Source organism: Abrus precatorius, unplaced genomic scaffold (assembly GCF_003935025.1).
Source record: "Abrus precatorius isolate BTA unplaced genomic scaffold, Abrus_2018 Scaffold6, whole genome shotgun sequence".
NCBI lineage: Eukaryota > Viridiplantae > Streptophyta > Magnoliopsida > Fabales > Fabaceae > Abrus > Abrus precatorius.
In genome coordinates this window covers 25,473,401-25,488,977 of record NW_020874406.1, presented here as the reverse complement: position 1 = coordinate 25,488,977, position 15,577 = coordinate 25,473,401, and the positions used below count along the sequence as shown (strand labels likewise).

Here is a 15,577-nt window from a genome sequence, read left to right as displayed (position 1 = left end):
TTCAATGTTAAAAACAATTAGGATTTTAACTAGGTGCTCTAAACCAGTTGGCGTTCACTAGGTAAGGAAAAATGCTTTGAGCATATTGCCACATCGCCTATAAAAAGTGAATGTGGAAATTATTATTAAAAAAAGCATCCCAATATATTACGCAAGTTTGGTAGTTTGAGACACTCAAATAGCAGAAGCCAAAAAGTTCATATAATGTATTTACATTTTCCCGTGAAGAATATTATTAAATAGAATCTGAAGAATTGCTGTTTTGGTCAGGTGCCGTTGGGTTAGTAAATCAGCAACTTGCTTGGTTTTGACGACATTCTATTTTGTCAACGTTGCAAAGGTTTTGACTTTTGACTAAATTTGAATGGGGTTATCCCACTAAGCCCTTCGCGTAGGTTTGCGAACACAAACTACCAAACTGCGACTGAAATTCCCAACAACAACAAGATTTGAAGGGAAAACAAAAGGGAAGAGCGAATAGTCTCTCCAAATTTAAAAACATAAGGTTCATATAATATATTCACATTAAACTTACAAAAGATCTACTAATAGGAATTACGAAACCTTTAAAATAAAATATTGTGTTTGTCATGAGGTAAGGATGTCAGTCATTTTTTTGTAGACACACTATGCTTTCCCAGAAGCCACCAAAGTCGGGTCCCGGATTTTGCTGGTGCCTAGGGGCATTCAGCTTTCTTGTTTGGTTGTTTTTTTTTTTTTTTTAATGTACAATATTCACGTTTTATTTCAACCATGGTTTGTTACACTTGAATTCCATTTATAAGCAAAGGAAATGAGCATAAAATGGGTGTGATGATCGAAATTTAGGAGACACAAGTAAAGGAAATTTCACAGCAAATTCAATCACATGAATATTCATCCTTAATATAATGTGAAAAACTTAAACAATTTTTTTAGTAGTTAAACATTTCTTAAATAGTAACACGGATAAAGATGTAGAGGGAGCAAGTGGAAGCTCTTCATTTCAACCCATCCCCTAAGAAATAAATAAATAAATAACCAAATAATTCAATGTCCAACAAAGGACACTGAAGCAAAAAAAATAAAATCATCACCATGAATACGATCGAGGCTTTCAACTCCTTGGCTGATCGGCTAGAACGCGAGGGCCATGCGTCTAAACAATATTCCTAGTTGCAAGCCCATCTTCACACGTATTCTTATCTGAGAGTATGGGCGAACTTGAACGTCCAAACTCTACTAATGTAAAAGATTCTATGGACGAATGTTAACAGTCACCCTTACTAATTTTGTCTATTTTATTATACAAGATATTTTAGAGTCTATCTGTTTCATGAAATTCATTTTAAAAGAATTGAGATTAAATTAATTAATTTATGCTTGAAAATGATATTTCAAATGAGATGATATACTCAAAAAATTTGATTATCTAATTGTATTATGTGTGTGAAAATTCATCAATAAACATTTTTTTATTGAATGTAAATTATCTAATAGAATATTTAATTCAAATTTTTTATGAAATAAATCAACTGTAAAATTTCATATAAAAATATAATTAAAAATTACTTCATTATATTACTTTATTTTAATAGATAAAATATTTTTAAAATATATAAATATCATTTTAAATAATATACTTATAAATATTTAAGTTATATAAAATTTAATATATATATATATATATATATATATATATATGTGTGTGTGTATGTATAACTTCAAAAATATTTAAAAGAATCACAAATAATATTTATAAAAATGAACTAATTTTACGCAAAGCATACATGCTATAAAACTAATTTCGGTAATGAATAACTAAATTTAAACAAACTATATTTACACCATAAAGGAACTTTGAAATCAATAAAAAGATTTAAACTCAGCTCAACTTTGGATGCTCCAGTACATCATTTCCTCCGTTACCCATAGTTTCACTTCGGAAGCGGTAACTCAATTGAAAGATTAGGATAGTTCCTAATTCCTACATTAACCATTTTTATCGGAATCAACAATAAATTTTGGCGGGCCATTAGTTTTTTTGAGGGACATATCACAACTGCAATACCACTACACTAGCACTTCACTGGAAATACACTAGTAGATACTAAATTTCACAGGATTCATTACACAGTACACACTAAACCCTGGTACAATTACTACAAAGAACACGATCAATATCACACAAGATATTTATGGGAAAAATAAGATAGACAAAAGAAAGAATATACTAAGCCACCGGGAAGTGACTGACATTGTAAAAGCCGTTGGATCAAAATCCTGAGAACAGTCTCACTTATGCCCCCGGAAATACATGTATATTTTCTGCAGACAGAGAAGAAATGGAAACAATCATCAAGCAATAGTGTTAAACACGCATTCTAAAATATTATATGGGCAATTTAGGCTGTTGAAGTAATAAAATGCACAAAAAAGTTACTGTTTACTATCCTGACGCGATACTAGCAAAAAGATCTTGAGTTAATTCTTAGAATAGTTTCTAGTTATAGACAGAGATCATAATTGAAGAAACAAGAATCTGAACACTTAAATTACCCTCCCCAAATGTTTCAAAACAGGTTGAACCCTTGTACTGTTCTGACTCTAAACTGTTTGCTTCAGGTTCAACCCCCCCCCCCTCCCTCCTCCTCCTCCTCCCCCCCTGTAGAACTCAAAATGAGTGCTTAAGCCTTAAATTCTTATATTAGCATATCACGATAATCAAATTATACATTTATTCTCTCTTGGTCCCATTTGATGTCTCTTCTACAAGACACACAGTTAAAAGTGTTGAAATTTCAGTTCAGTCTTAGACTCAAACATGTTCACATATAAACAAAGAGCTTTCTGTATTTTTTTAGCTTTCCCCTTTTCTTTTTTCTTCCTGGATGATTGAAACTATGAAGATCAATAAACTATTTTACTGCTCATGACTTTACAAACCAAAAACTAATTTGGGATGAAAAAGTAAAAAAAAAAGAAAAAAAAGAATTTTTTTCAGAACATATCGAGCAAAAATTTGAACAAGTACTAAAATTGGTATTGTTAATATTCCTTTTATCAACATATGTATGCACACACACACTCCCAACAAGCTGAACAAGGTATTTCAAGTTCACTTGTCTAAAGCACCTTCATGTTGTTTGTTGTTTCTATTGGAGCACACTATATATCACATCGCATGAACAGAAACAAAGGATGCCAAAAATAGTTCATCTTCATAGTAATAAGAATTCAAGTCAATGAAAATGTCCCTCACCTGAAGCACCCATAAGCTTAGAAGAGCCTCCAAGCAAAACAAGCCAAATCCAACCAAATAGAATATCTGCAAGAATACAAAAAAATTGATTGGATCCAAACATGCAAGCAGAGACAAAAGGTTATGTAACTTGATTTTTCCTACATTATAAATTCAAAATAACAAATGTTGGGAAATTTTCATTTTTCCAGCCTCTTCAGCAAGTAGAATGTGATCAATCAATGTTAATCTCCACCTATACTCTGATAATTCAGGGCATCCAGATTACTTTCATATTTCCATTAACGTCCAATTCCCACAAATTTTACATCACTTCATCTAAATTAAAGGTCCTCACAATTAGTTCCTTGATTATCATATTTTTTGGTTTGCTCAGACAAAGTCACCCAAAATCAACAGTCAGCTGTCTCCAACTCCCCATGACACTTGTTGCCATTGATTCATACCTAGGATCATAATTCTATAGGAGGAAGGGGCAATCAACTTAAGAAGACCAATAGCTATCATGCCTATTTACCTTTAAATTATTATTATTACTATTTAATTTATTAATTCCAGATTTATTAATTCCAGCGTTAAAAAAATTCTCATATGTCAAATTACAATATTCAAGAGTAATACATGAATAGAAATGGTCCTAAATATCCTGTGCAGTATGTTTGATCAACAAAAAACTGAATACCATAATAGTTACAACCCTACAAAATAAAATTTTCATGGTTCAGAATTATTAAATGATGATATTCTAAAACATGAAACAATTTCACCGAGAAAGAAAGTAAATGCTAATATATGTACAAAGAATACAACTTACCCCAACCAATACGTGATCTGAGAAGACATCAATTGCTGCAAGGATGCCCCTGCAATTTAAAATGAATTAGTTCAAATGTAACTAAAAAGCAATAAGTACTTATTTAATACATTTACAATATATACAATTAAGCAAAAGGACAAGATAAGATATCAGTATGAAATGGCATCTGACTATTACTGAGAAACAAGTTTTCGTATAAACCTCCAAAATACTTGCAAGGATCCTATCATTTTCTTACATTCATGAGCTTATTATAAAATCATTTTTTCAAACAAGCTGATAAGAGATAACTTTTGGGTTCAAAACATCAAATTATAATAATTTCCCCGCATCATACAAAGAAAAAAGCCTACTAAGAGTACAAACCAGCACAGCCTCCTTTGGGTCATTTGACTTTTATAGTATACTTACTATACTAAAAAATTACACCCCATTCCAACAGAGTTTAAAAACCTCATGGAACTTGAATAAATTATGTAATACAATTTGCAGAGCTTACGTCAATGATTTCCCGTGGAAAACAATTGGAGGAGCAATCGCAGCAAAGATGCAAAACGCAATATGAAGCTGCATCAAGCCAAGGCAATTAATAGAAGATTTAATAAGACACTCAGCAGTAGTAAGCCAAAATAATGTAACAGATTAACATACCAAATAGAACATGAAAAACCAACCAAACTTCAGTGCACTATCCGTCCTGCACATCAGAAACAATCATAAACAATAGCTATCATCCTCCCCAATCAGGTTATTAGGGTAAATTATAATGTCTCCCCTGCCTGTAACTAAAAGGGACCCATACTAGACCTAAACCAATAAACAGTTTGTGCTTAAGTCATGTTGAAATGCCTGTACAGATAAGAAGGAAACAATGTAGTTTACCTCATAGCACGATACAGGGGTCTGTACCAAAGAACATATGAAAGGGGAACACCAAGTAGAGCATAAATAACCGCAAGGAAAAAAATTTTAACACCTGCACATTGTAAGCTTCAAACTAAGGCCCAAATCACATCATTAACTAGAGAGTTGGGAACATCCCAAGTGTAGAAGAATTAGCTCACCGCCGCCTCTGACCCAACAGACAATCACAGCAACTACATTAAAAACTAGGCAGAGAACAATTCCTGCAAACATGTCCAAACATTAATGGAAGAAAAATAATTAGACACAGCCATAAGTGCATAATAGAACAGAAGACACAAAAAAGGAAAAAAAGTAGTTGGTTGTGTGTGTCCTTGTATATGTATCAAGTTAAAGAAGGATGTGATTTAGATACTCTATGAGACAAATTTCCACAAGAAAAAATATTTTAACATATTTAATAAAGAAGATATGTAGAAAGTAGAAACTTAATCACAGAAACCTACATTCAGGACTATCATAAACAGGAACCTCCAAGATAACAAATAACTATATATAAGAGAATATTGAAATATTGCCTATGATGAAAAAGATAACAAAAAAACAATAAAAATGGTTTGGACACATGCAAAAGTAGATAAATTAGTGAAAGCACTAGTGAGGAAAATGGATAGCATGACTTTTAGTCTAGTGGAAAGCAGTAGAGAGAGATCCCAAAAAAATTTTGCAAAAAATTATTAAAAGAAATCTTATAATAAACAATATTTTGAATGGTTTAGTTTCTTTTATAGAACTTAATGATGTTGCGTAATGTGTATTCTATGTAACCGACTTCATCTAATTGAATAAGTCTTGATTGTGTTGTTGTCTAAAAGTATAGGAAAGAACTAATTTATTATTTATTTACCATTGCATTCACTTTCGAAATGATGCAATGGAAAGTTTCCTCCAGACCATTAAAATTATCCAAACAATAAGGTAATTTTATTTCATTCTATCCCCATCCCATTTAGTGCTGTCCATCATCACATATACAAACATAGCTTAAAGAATGAATAATGATTATGAAAAAAAAAACACTTCTATTATGCCCTTCACCTTGGCAAAACTACGTGCAGTTACTAACTAAACCAAGAAGATAATAAACTACTTTTCTCGACAACAATCCAGTAATCAACCAATCAAATAATGTATAAATAAATAACATTGTTAAGCTACGGTACCTAACCAACTTGCAAATGCCAAATATTGCAGCCTCTGAGCATGAACTGGTATTTCATTTGCAATATCATGGTGAATGATTGGGAAAAATGGAGGCCAATTCTTATCATCAACAGGCACACCAGCTGATAAGCATATTTATTTTTGAAACAAGAAAAAAATGTCATTATTGACTCGGCATAAATTGGAGACCCAAATAAAAAAACACTTAATAGAAAGGCCAACATGGTGGGGTCTCATCTTTCACCTTGAGCAACAGCCTCTTCTCTTCTTTTTATTTCCTACAGATGCATTTTGAAAGAGTTGCAAAATCCACAAAAGCAAAGTATATCAGTTGATTAACAGTGGTAGAAGCAAGATCTTATACATGCAGGCAGTTATGAGAATATAAGCACATCACTAATTGATAATGACAATAAAAGCAACAAAAAAGAATGTTAGAAACCAAAATCTGAGGAAATCAATTGTAAAACCAACCTTCTCTCTCCTTTTTAAATCTGCTTCCCAAACTGCTAGCTCTTGACCTTTTTTCTTAGAGTCCTACATAAAAATAATGGAGAATAAATTCAGTCACTAAGAAGAATCTTATAGTCTTAAGAAAGTCCCCAAATTAGTAATGACATTACATTTGTAGTATCCAAAGGAATATCAACTGTAGCATCATGTCTTTGACCAAAGCCCAGTGGCTCAGAGGCTAATGGTGGAATGCGTGATTTTGATGCAGGAGCTGCAGTGCCATTCTGTAAGAATAAATAGAATGACAACCCCAAGTCATACTTGTGACTTAAATGAAACTATAGAGCATCAAATGCCAGGCTTACAAAACTAGCATTTTGCACAGAGATGAAAATTATCATGGCCATATTATTATAAAAGGTGCATTCTATAATTAGGCATTGAAGTTAGTTCATCAGAACTACAAAGTTTCAACTAGTTAAATATCTTATACACTTATACATGCAGCTTAATTAAGAACTCAAAGCTCAAATTGATCAACTGGTTGCATTCTCCTGTAAATGATAAAATTACATTTAGGCAATGTTGCAACCGAAAGCAAACTCACATAAACAGCACTCTGCCAGCAAACTCATGAAATGCAGAACTACCAAACCTGTCAAGCAATCATGCTTTTGAGCATTATCTTTTTTAATATACAGATATTCAATGAAGATGTCATAAAAAATTTCACATTGCAGTTATTGGGAATATGAACAGAATGTCTACAAGCCCATGGTATTATTTGCTTAGATGATACATTGGTCAGTGGGATTTCGCAGAAGTTATGTTCAACACGGCAACAGAGCCATTGATATATCCTACTTCACTACAATTCACCATTTGCCTTCATCAAACCTATCACTTCTTTTAGACTCTGCTCATCCACACCAAATTAACTTAAGCTGCTCAGCTGCATATACACAATTGAGCGAACAACAGAAAACGATATTGCATCAATCATTAAAACAAAAAACCACACTTCTTTGGCTAATTCCAATTACGGAGGTCCTAAATATTGAGCCATAACAAGGAATCAATAACACCGTACAGCAGCTAAGCATCGAATAACTATTTCATTCATCGCACATTTTCCAATACACGAGCTCACTTTTCATTAAGTAACTCGGAAAACTTCATAACCGAAGTCGCAGGTCTACACATTTTCCAGATCCAAGCCCTCCACACACCTTCAAACTAAATTCCTCGCTGATTTATCATTACAGTACCGATTCAGCACACACTTTTCTCAAATAATTTCATCCGGAACCAGACAAGAAAACGAAACGAAAGCATAACGACGCAAATTAACAGCAGATCCATATCAAATGACGAGCCATCTAAGCTGTTCCATTTTTATACTCTGCCGAGGTGGAGCCCCGAATTTAGGGAGTTTGAGGCGAAAACAATATTAGATCTGAAAGAGAACAGCCAAATATAGATATGGAAAGAGAGTGAGGAAGATTTAGATTACCGAGAAGGGATTGACTTCTTCTTCGTCGAATGGATTGGGATCGTGGTGGCGATTCATGGTGAGAACTTAGATCCGCAGAAAATGTGCGAAAGAAGTGCCAAAAACACCGAACCTGAAAGATTAGGGTGCGTGAGAGAGTGAGACAGTGCTAGTGCGTGCGGTAAGTGACCGCACTTATCTGCCTTTTCTATGTGGCTTCCTTCGCTTGTTTGCAACGCGGGATATGGATTTAGAATTAGGAGAACAAGCAACTGAAATTGAATTTCTATTTTTTGCCCTTTCTTTGCTTGAGATTTACGATGCGTGCCATTTGAGTCGGTTTTGTGCTGCTTTCAGTGCGGTGGCGAAAGTGGAAACTTCAAAGAGTTCACGTGATTGTCGCGTGTTGTTTTGTCACGTGGCGAATGTTGGTTGGGCTAAATATGAGAATATGTGGAGCATGTATCACTGGATTAGAGCTCGTACATGAAGCGGTGACTTCTTAACAGCATTAACACTTTCTTTTATTATTTTTTGAATAATTTGGCGCAACCGACTTCGGAAGCGACAGGTAAATCATAACCCCAGTTTGTCTAGATTAAAAAGGACGAAAGAACGATTAAGAATTTTGAATTTTAAATTTTGAAATGACCAAAAAAAAAATAAAGTGTGTACGAATGAAAAATAATAATAAGTAATATTTTTAAAATTATATTCATTAATTTTATTTAATATTAAATCTAATTATATATTATAAGCTTTAATAAAAATGTAGCATATATATACTTATTGTGTGTTATTAAAAATTATTTACTGATTTTTTTGTTTTTTTAATAATATTTTTCAAATTTTAAATATCTTAAAAGATATTTAATTTAAAAATAATTTTTATTTAATTAATGTCATCTTTCCCGTGCTGTTTTTTGTATGCATAAATGCTCGTTCTTTCATGCATAAAATATTGTTCACTATTTTGTGCATAATTATCTAATGTTTCATGCAAAAATGAAATAAATTAAATAAAGATGACAAAAGATCCTCCTTCTAATGAAAAACTAAATAGAAATATAATGATTGAGGAATAAAATGTTTAATTTGCATACTTTGAAGCCCTTAAAGATCAAAATATGGGATTACTGTGAAAGAAAGAAAAAATATGCACCAGTCACATACTCACATGATACAATTAATTGACATTTAACAAGAGAATAATAAAAAATTAATTTACACACTTCAAATTCTTGCAAATTAACATGCACACCTTTTAAAATAAAGAGCTAAGACATGTATGGTTAATTTATATTCTTTTATAACTTAATCTTTAAAATAATTTTGCTTTGTTTTTTTTCACGCATTTGTTAAGTTTGTAAGTCAAATTACTATTTTAATTAAGAGAAATTTTATAAATACACTCTTTTTAATATATATTTTTAATGTTAATTGAACTTTATTAAAAACTACAAAAATTATATGAGTTTTAAAGTTAATTTTTAATAAATTTTAACTAATAAGTTAACAAAAATATATTGTCAGTATTTTTCTTTATTACATCGTTGCATGTTTAACTTAATATTTAAACACCTAAAAAAGTTTATGTTGTGACTTGAGTGTTGAATTGCGGCAAGACTAACTCTGAATAAATTGTATTGTAATTTATCTTGAAATGTGCATCAACTGCCTAATAGAATATAACGACGAATACATGTTATGACTCGATTTGTTGGGTGGTTCTTTTTCCTTTTGCAATACTATAAAACACGAGTTATCAATTAATGGTATTCCTACATCGAATAATTATTATCTATCTCACTAACAAATCAAACCTTTTTACTTATTGACTAATGTATCAAGAAAATTTTCCATTTTTGACTACTTGTTCGTTGCATTTGAAATTTTCACTTTTTTTTTTTAATTTCTTAAGTAACTAATAATTATTTCAAGTTATTTAATTACTCACTTATAAATTTTATGGAATTTGAATACGCATATCAGATGAAACACGCAATCATCCATAAATTATGCTAATTATGTTGTATTTCGCACATTTATTACACAGTGAATTACATGTGGTTTACTCGAGCAACACTTTACCTTGCCATCTATGCTTATTTTGCTTTTAATATTTTTCACTTTTTTTTATTTTAAAAAATTTACGGTGGGTCCACCTCACTCTACACATATCATGATTCACGACTATCAAAGCATGTTCGCCCCATCTTTGCCCGTCCATTGTTAACTAAAACATCTAGTTAGAAGCTCTTGTAATGTCTAAAATTGACAATATGTATTTCCATTCGTCCTAATAAATAGGATCTAATAACACAATAATTCGTCTGTTATTTACTTCACGACACAGTATACAATTCATCAAGAAACATCTAAATTACAATTATATACGCATCTTCGTACTTAGCAAGACTAAAACTTCAATTGAAAAGACTAGCAAAGTAATTAAAAATAACAAAGCATCTAATATAATCCCATATATGAGTATGTTAAACTTCTAGCGATGCATAATCACAAATATCATATGAGAAAAAAGTTGAACTATACATAGAAAATCTTCTATAACCTGTATATATATTGTAGGAAGGATAAAGAAAAGGATGGTTAAGCAGCATACTAGCTGTCCACCTGTGGTCAGGATCCTTCACAAAACACTTGCTCAAGAAATCTTTACAATCTTCACTCAGTCCATTGGGTATCATTGGTGCTTCTTTTAGGAATGCAAGTTTGAACATTATGTCTTCTTTACTTTGAAGGTTCTTCCAAGCACGTAACCCAGTGATCATCTCAATTACTATACACCCAAGAGACCATATATCTAATGATGTTTCAATTCGTCCCATAACTGATTCTGGTGACATGTAAAAGGGAGTTCCTCTGAACTTAATCTTCCAAAAATCAGCATCAATTGTCTCTTGTCGAGTCTTGGATAATCCAAAATCCGCAATCTTTAATTGATACCTTGCACCATCCTCGGAGGAAGGAAAGAGAAGAATGTTATCCGGTTTAAGATCACAATGAACAACTCCTCTTTCATGAATGCAAGAAAGCCCTTTGAGAAGCATGCAAGTGTAGATTCTTACTTCATTTTCCATAAGTGGCTTCTTCCTTATTAAATCTCCAAGAGAACCATAAGGAGAAAATTCCATAAAAAGATCGTAGGTGAGATGACCCTTTTGCACTGTGAATTGGCCAAAATAACATTGAACGATTTCTTTGCAACCAATGAATAACTCCATTATTTTTTTTTCTTTTTGCAGTACGAATGAACCAAATGCGTTAGATGTTGAACTCTTCATAGCTGCGACCTTCGAATTCCATTTTTGGGGAGCACTAATAACAACAAGGTAAACAACGGCATAAGAACCCTTTCCCAATATTCTTACCTTCTCACATTCTGCCATGTTTTCTTTCCCTTGTAACTCTTTAGTTGCGTTGAAAGTAAAATAAATTTGTGTGTAAGGTTTATTTATATACTATTTCGTAATCGAAGCTTAATGTATCGCTTCTGATATTCTAACGTGCCTAAATCTTCGGATACACTTTTGCAAGAAATTTGATGCTGTGTTTATTAAATGTGTATATCTTGTGAGACTTTCATGCAATTAAAGATTTTCTTTGATGTTTCAAAGATACTTTAGTTTCGATTTATAGTCTTTCTTTCAATCTTGAATCAATTATATTGATTTGTTATACTCGGCAATCAAGTTTGTTACTTGCTGTCAATGGTAATTTTAGATTCTTCATTTAATGCTACTATAATAGTAATTAACTAACACCCAAAAAATATATCATTTCAGACGTAAAAAAAAATTGAACAAAAAAAATTGTAACTAAATCGTGTGACACTTGCATTGAATTAATGAGTTTAAAAAGATTTCTTTTGATGTCTGAAAAACATTTTAGTTTTGCCATACAGTCCTTTCAACCTTGAATCCATTACATTGATGTGTTATGCGGGCAATATAGTTTGTTATTTTCTGTCAATATTTATTTGGTATTTTTAGATTCTTTATTTAATTCTAGTTTTAATTGTAATAAAATTACACAAAAATAAATAACAATTTCCGGTGTACCCAAAAAATAAATTACCAAAAAAAAAAAAGTGACAAGGTTGTTCTTATTATTGCATATTAGACCTACACGATTATTTTAGACAACATGAATTTAATCAAGTTATTATTTTTTTGTTGAACTAGTCAAGTCATCGCTCTAGTAACAAGTGGAGCAACAAAATAGCTAGATAAAAAATGCAAGTTTCAACCTTATATATATATATATGTTAGGATCTATTGACACCAGTATAATATAACGATTGACAAGGATGTTAAATTCCAAGTTAGTTGACACTACCATGGATCCTAATATCAAACTCTTGCCAAATCAGGGGAGCCTCTTCTAGATCCTGAAAGTTACAAACGATTAGTAGAGAAGTTAAACTACCTCGCTATTACATGTCCAAATATCTCGTTCATAATAAGTGTAGTAAGTCAAATTCTCAACTCTCTATGTAAGGAACATTGGGACACAGTTACTCGCATTGTTGTATGAAGCCAAAGGACACACTTGAAGTTGTGTGGTATTTTGATGCAAATTGGGCAAGATCTCCCATAGATAAAAGGTTCATCTCTGAATTATGTATATTTGTCGAAGATAACCTTGTCTCTTGAAAAAGTAAGAAGCAAAATATTGTAAACTGATCTAGTGCGAAAGCAGAGTATCAAGTTATGACTATAACGAGTCAGAAGCTTATATGACTCAAACAGTTGCTTCAAGAGCTAAAGTTTGGAGAAGTTACACATATGTCACTTATATGTGATAACCAGGCCACCATGCACGTTGCCTCAAATCCAGTATTCTATGAGAGGATAAAGCACATTGAAATTGATTGCCACTTTATTAGAGAGAAAGTCATGTTTGGAGAAATATCTATTAGTTTTGTCAATTCCCATTATCAACTAGTAGATATATTTACTAAGTTACTAGGGAGTATAATAGCATACCAATATTAAAGAAAGTGTATACGAGGCAATATAAGAATAAGGTAAGAGACTAGAACGAAACGAACAAAGGTAGTTAGGATCAGTAATTAATAGAATAAGGGATATAAAAGGAAGAAGAGAGACAATAGGAAACATGTTAGTTTTAGGAATTGCATTAAGAGAGCATTCGGAGACTCTAGGAGTATGTTGTACACATTGTACTATTTCTATCTTGGGGTCACATTGACCAAAGGAGTTCTTGTAAACAATACATATATTTTTCTCTTACTATACTAGACCAGTTTTAACAGGGTCCTCGGATTAACTACATATGTAACTAGGGATGGTAATGGGTAAAGTACCCAATGAACATCCGCAAAATTTATCCATAATGAGTAAGATATTTATCCGCTATATGAGTACGAGTATGGGTGTGGGTAAAAACCCGCAAATTTTAATGGGGATGGGTGCGGGTATGGGTATCTAAGTACCCACCTCGCCCCATACCTGCATATATATATATATATGCTTGAATTTTATTCTACAATTATATATTGAATTTTTGTATTATTATATTACTTATATGAAGTTATATAAGATTAATATAAAAATATATTTAATAATAAAGTAAACCAAAAAATTTATTTTGGTTTATATTTTTAATAGAAAAATTTATTTACTATTTTATATCATTTAATTAGGCTAATACAATTTAATTATTACATAATTAATATGAGATTGACTTTTTAAAAAATATTATTTATATATGACACACATAAAATATTTTTCACACAAATATTTTTGTTAATAAAATCATATTGATGTTTAAATCATAAAATGAATGATAAATAATAAATATATTGTAAATATTTTATAAATTTTACAATCACCCACTATTACTGTAAACTTATTATTTATTAATAATATTTAAATTTTATTTTTTATATTTTAATTTAAAATAATAATTTTCTAAGCAACATATATATTACAAGCACAACTATAATCTATTGAATCTAAATAATATTATTCTTACTATTTATTCACGTTCAAAGAAGTTTTTGAAAAGATATAAATATAAAAATTATTGTTAGTTTTTATTTGTTAATTTTTTTCAGATAAAAAAGTATAATTTTTTTAATATACACATATATTTCTTTATTATAAAATTTTATTGTGACTATTTATCTTTTATTCAAATTATTTCTTTTAAAATTTATATACATTATAAATATTTAATTCATTAAAATAATTTTTCAAAAATTTGTATCTTTGATAAAATACTTTCGTATAGTATATGAGTTAAAAATACTAGTATTAATATATATATATATATATTAATTATATTATATTATTTTAATTAAATTTATTATTTTTCTTACAATTTTAAATTAAAAAGTTAAAAAAATATTTTATGTATCCAATTTCTGTTGTTAATATTGAACTTTTCTACTCTAACTCTATTTTCATTCTCAATGTCTGTCTCATTAAAAACTAACAACTATGAAACGTTATTCATTAAAGTTAATTGTCAATGCCGTCACAAGAGGTTACCAAGTAATTCCACGCGAATGAACAACTATTGTACATATCTATTTCGTTGTCGCTCTGACATTGCCAATAGATCAAATCTCACACAAGATAGGGTTATTACTGACAAATAACTTGTGTGTTTAATTTCGCTTATTGTTTTTAAGAATTTTAGTTTAGAAAATTATTATATTAAGATACATTTAACATTTATGACCTTTGAATATTTATTTTTTATTTATGTTTGTACCTTGTTCAGCAACTATATATTGAATTTTTGTATTATTATGCTACTTATGTGAAGTTATATAAACATATTTTTCTCAAACAAACGCGGGTAATGGGTACAAGATGGGTATGCAGGTACCCAGAGGGTACGTGTACGAGAATTAATGTTCATACCTACGCGGGTATAGGGCCAGATACAAGTATTTTTTTTAAATGCGGGTATGGAGATGGGTAGTATAGTACCCTATCCATTGTTATCCCTATATGTAACAAGCTTGATGCATATGATTTATATGCTCTAACTTGAAGGGGAGTGTTAGAATCTATTAGAATATTGTAAATATAATAATTGTATATTTTATACTTATGTACTATTTCCTATAAAATTGAATAGCTCTGTTGTGTTCAATACATATGGATTTATTCTAATGTCTTAATATTTTCTCTTTCAATAATTTCATTTATTCATTTACATGTATGTTTCTTTACTTTCTCATTTAAAAAATATGTGAATAAATTAAGGCTTAAAAAAGGTTTTTGTCTTTAAAAAATTTGCAATTTTTTTTTTCCTTTTATATGGTCCTACATTTAGACACTTTACTTTTTTCCAGTATCTATCTATGTAACAGCAAACTTAACTCATAATATGGCAGGGTTGATGTAGCATCTACAGTTTCATTTGCTATATATTTCCAAATCTCCATTTCAAAAGTTTTGACTTTATGAGCTAAAATTCCACTCAA

The 15,577-nt window shown here is 30.7% G+C and overlaps 2 protein-coding genes across 2 annotated transcripts; both read right to left on the bottom strand.

Moving 5' to 3' along the window:
* Window positions 1–1,836: 1,836 nt before the first annotated feature.
* On the bottom strand, window positions 1,837–8,341 carry LOC113868453 (secretory carrier-associated membrane protein 4). The gene is made up of 12 exons (XM_027504042.1): window positions 8,113–8,341; window positions 6,770–6,883; window positions 6,621–6,683; window positions 6,391–6,424; window positions 6,146–6,268; window positions 5,123–5,185; window positions 4,941–5,034; window positions 4,710–4,755; window positions 4,558–4,625; window positions 4,056–4,104; window positions 3,242–3,307; window positions 1,837–2,307 (listed from the first exon to the last, which is right to left on the bottom strand). Exons 1-12 carry the CDS (start codon window positions 8,167–8,169, stop codon window positions 2,275–2,277), a joined length of 810 nt encoding a protein of 269 aa, XP_027359843.1. The 5' UTR covers window positions 8,170–8,341; the 3' UTR covers window positions 1,837–2,274.
* A 2,245-nt stretch (window positions 8,342–10,586) lies between these two features.
* LOC113870471 (mitogen-activated protein kinase kinase kinase 17-like) lies at window positions 10,587–11,501 on the bottom strand. The gene has a single exon (XM_027507061.1). It carries the CDS (start codon window positions 11,499–11,501, stop codon window positions 10,587–10,589), a length of 915 nt encoding a protein of 304 aa, XP_027362862.1.
* Between the last annotated feature and the right edge of the window lie 4,076 nt (window positions 11,502–15,577).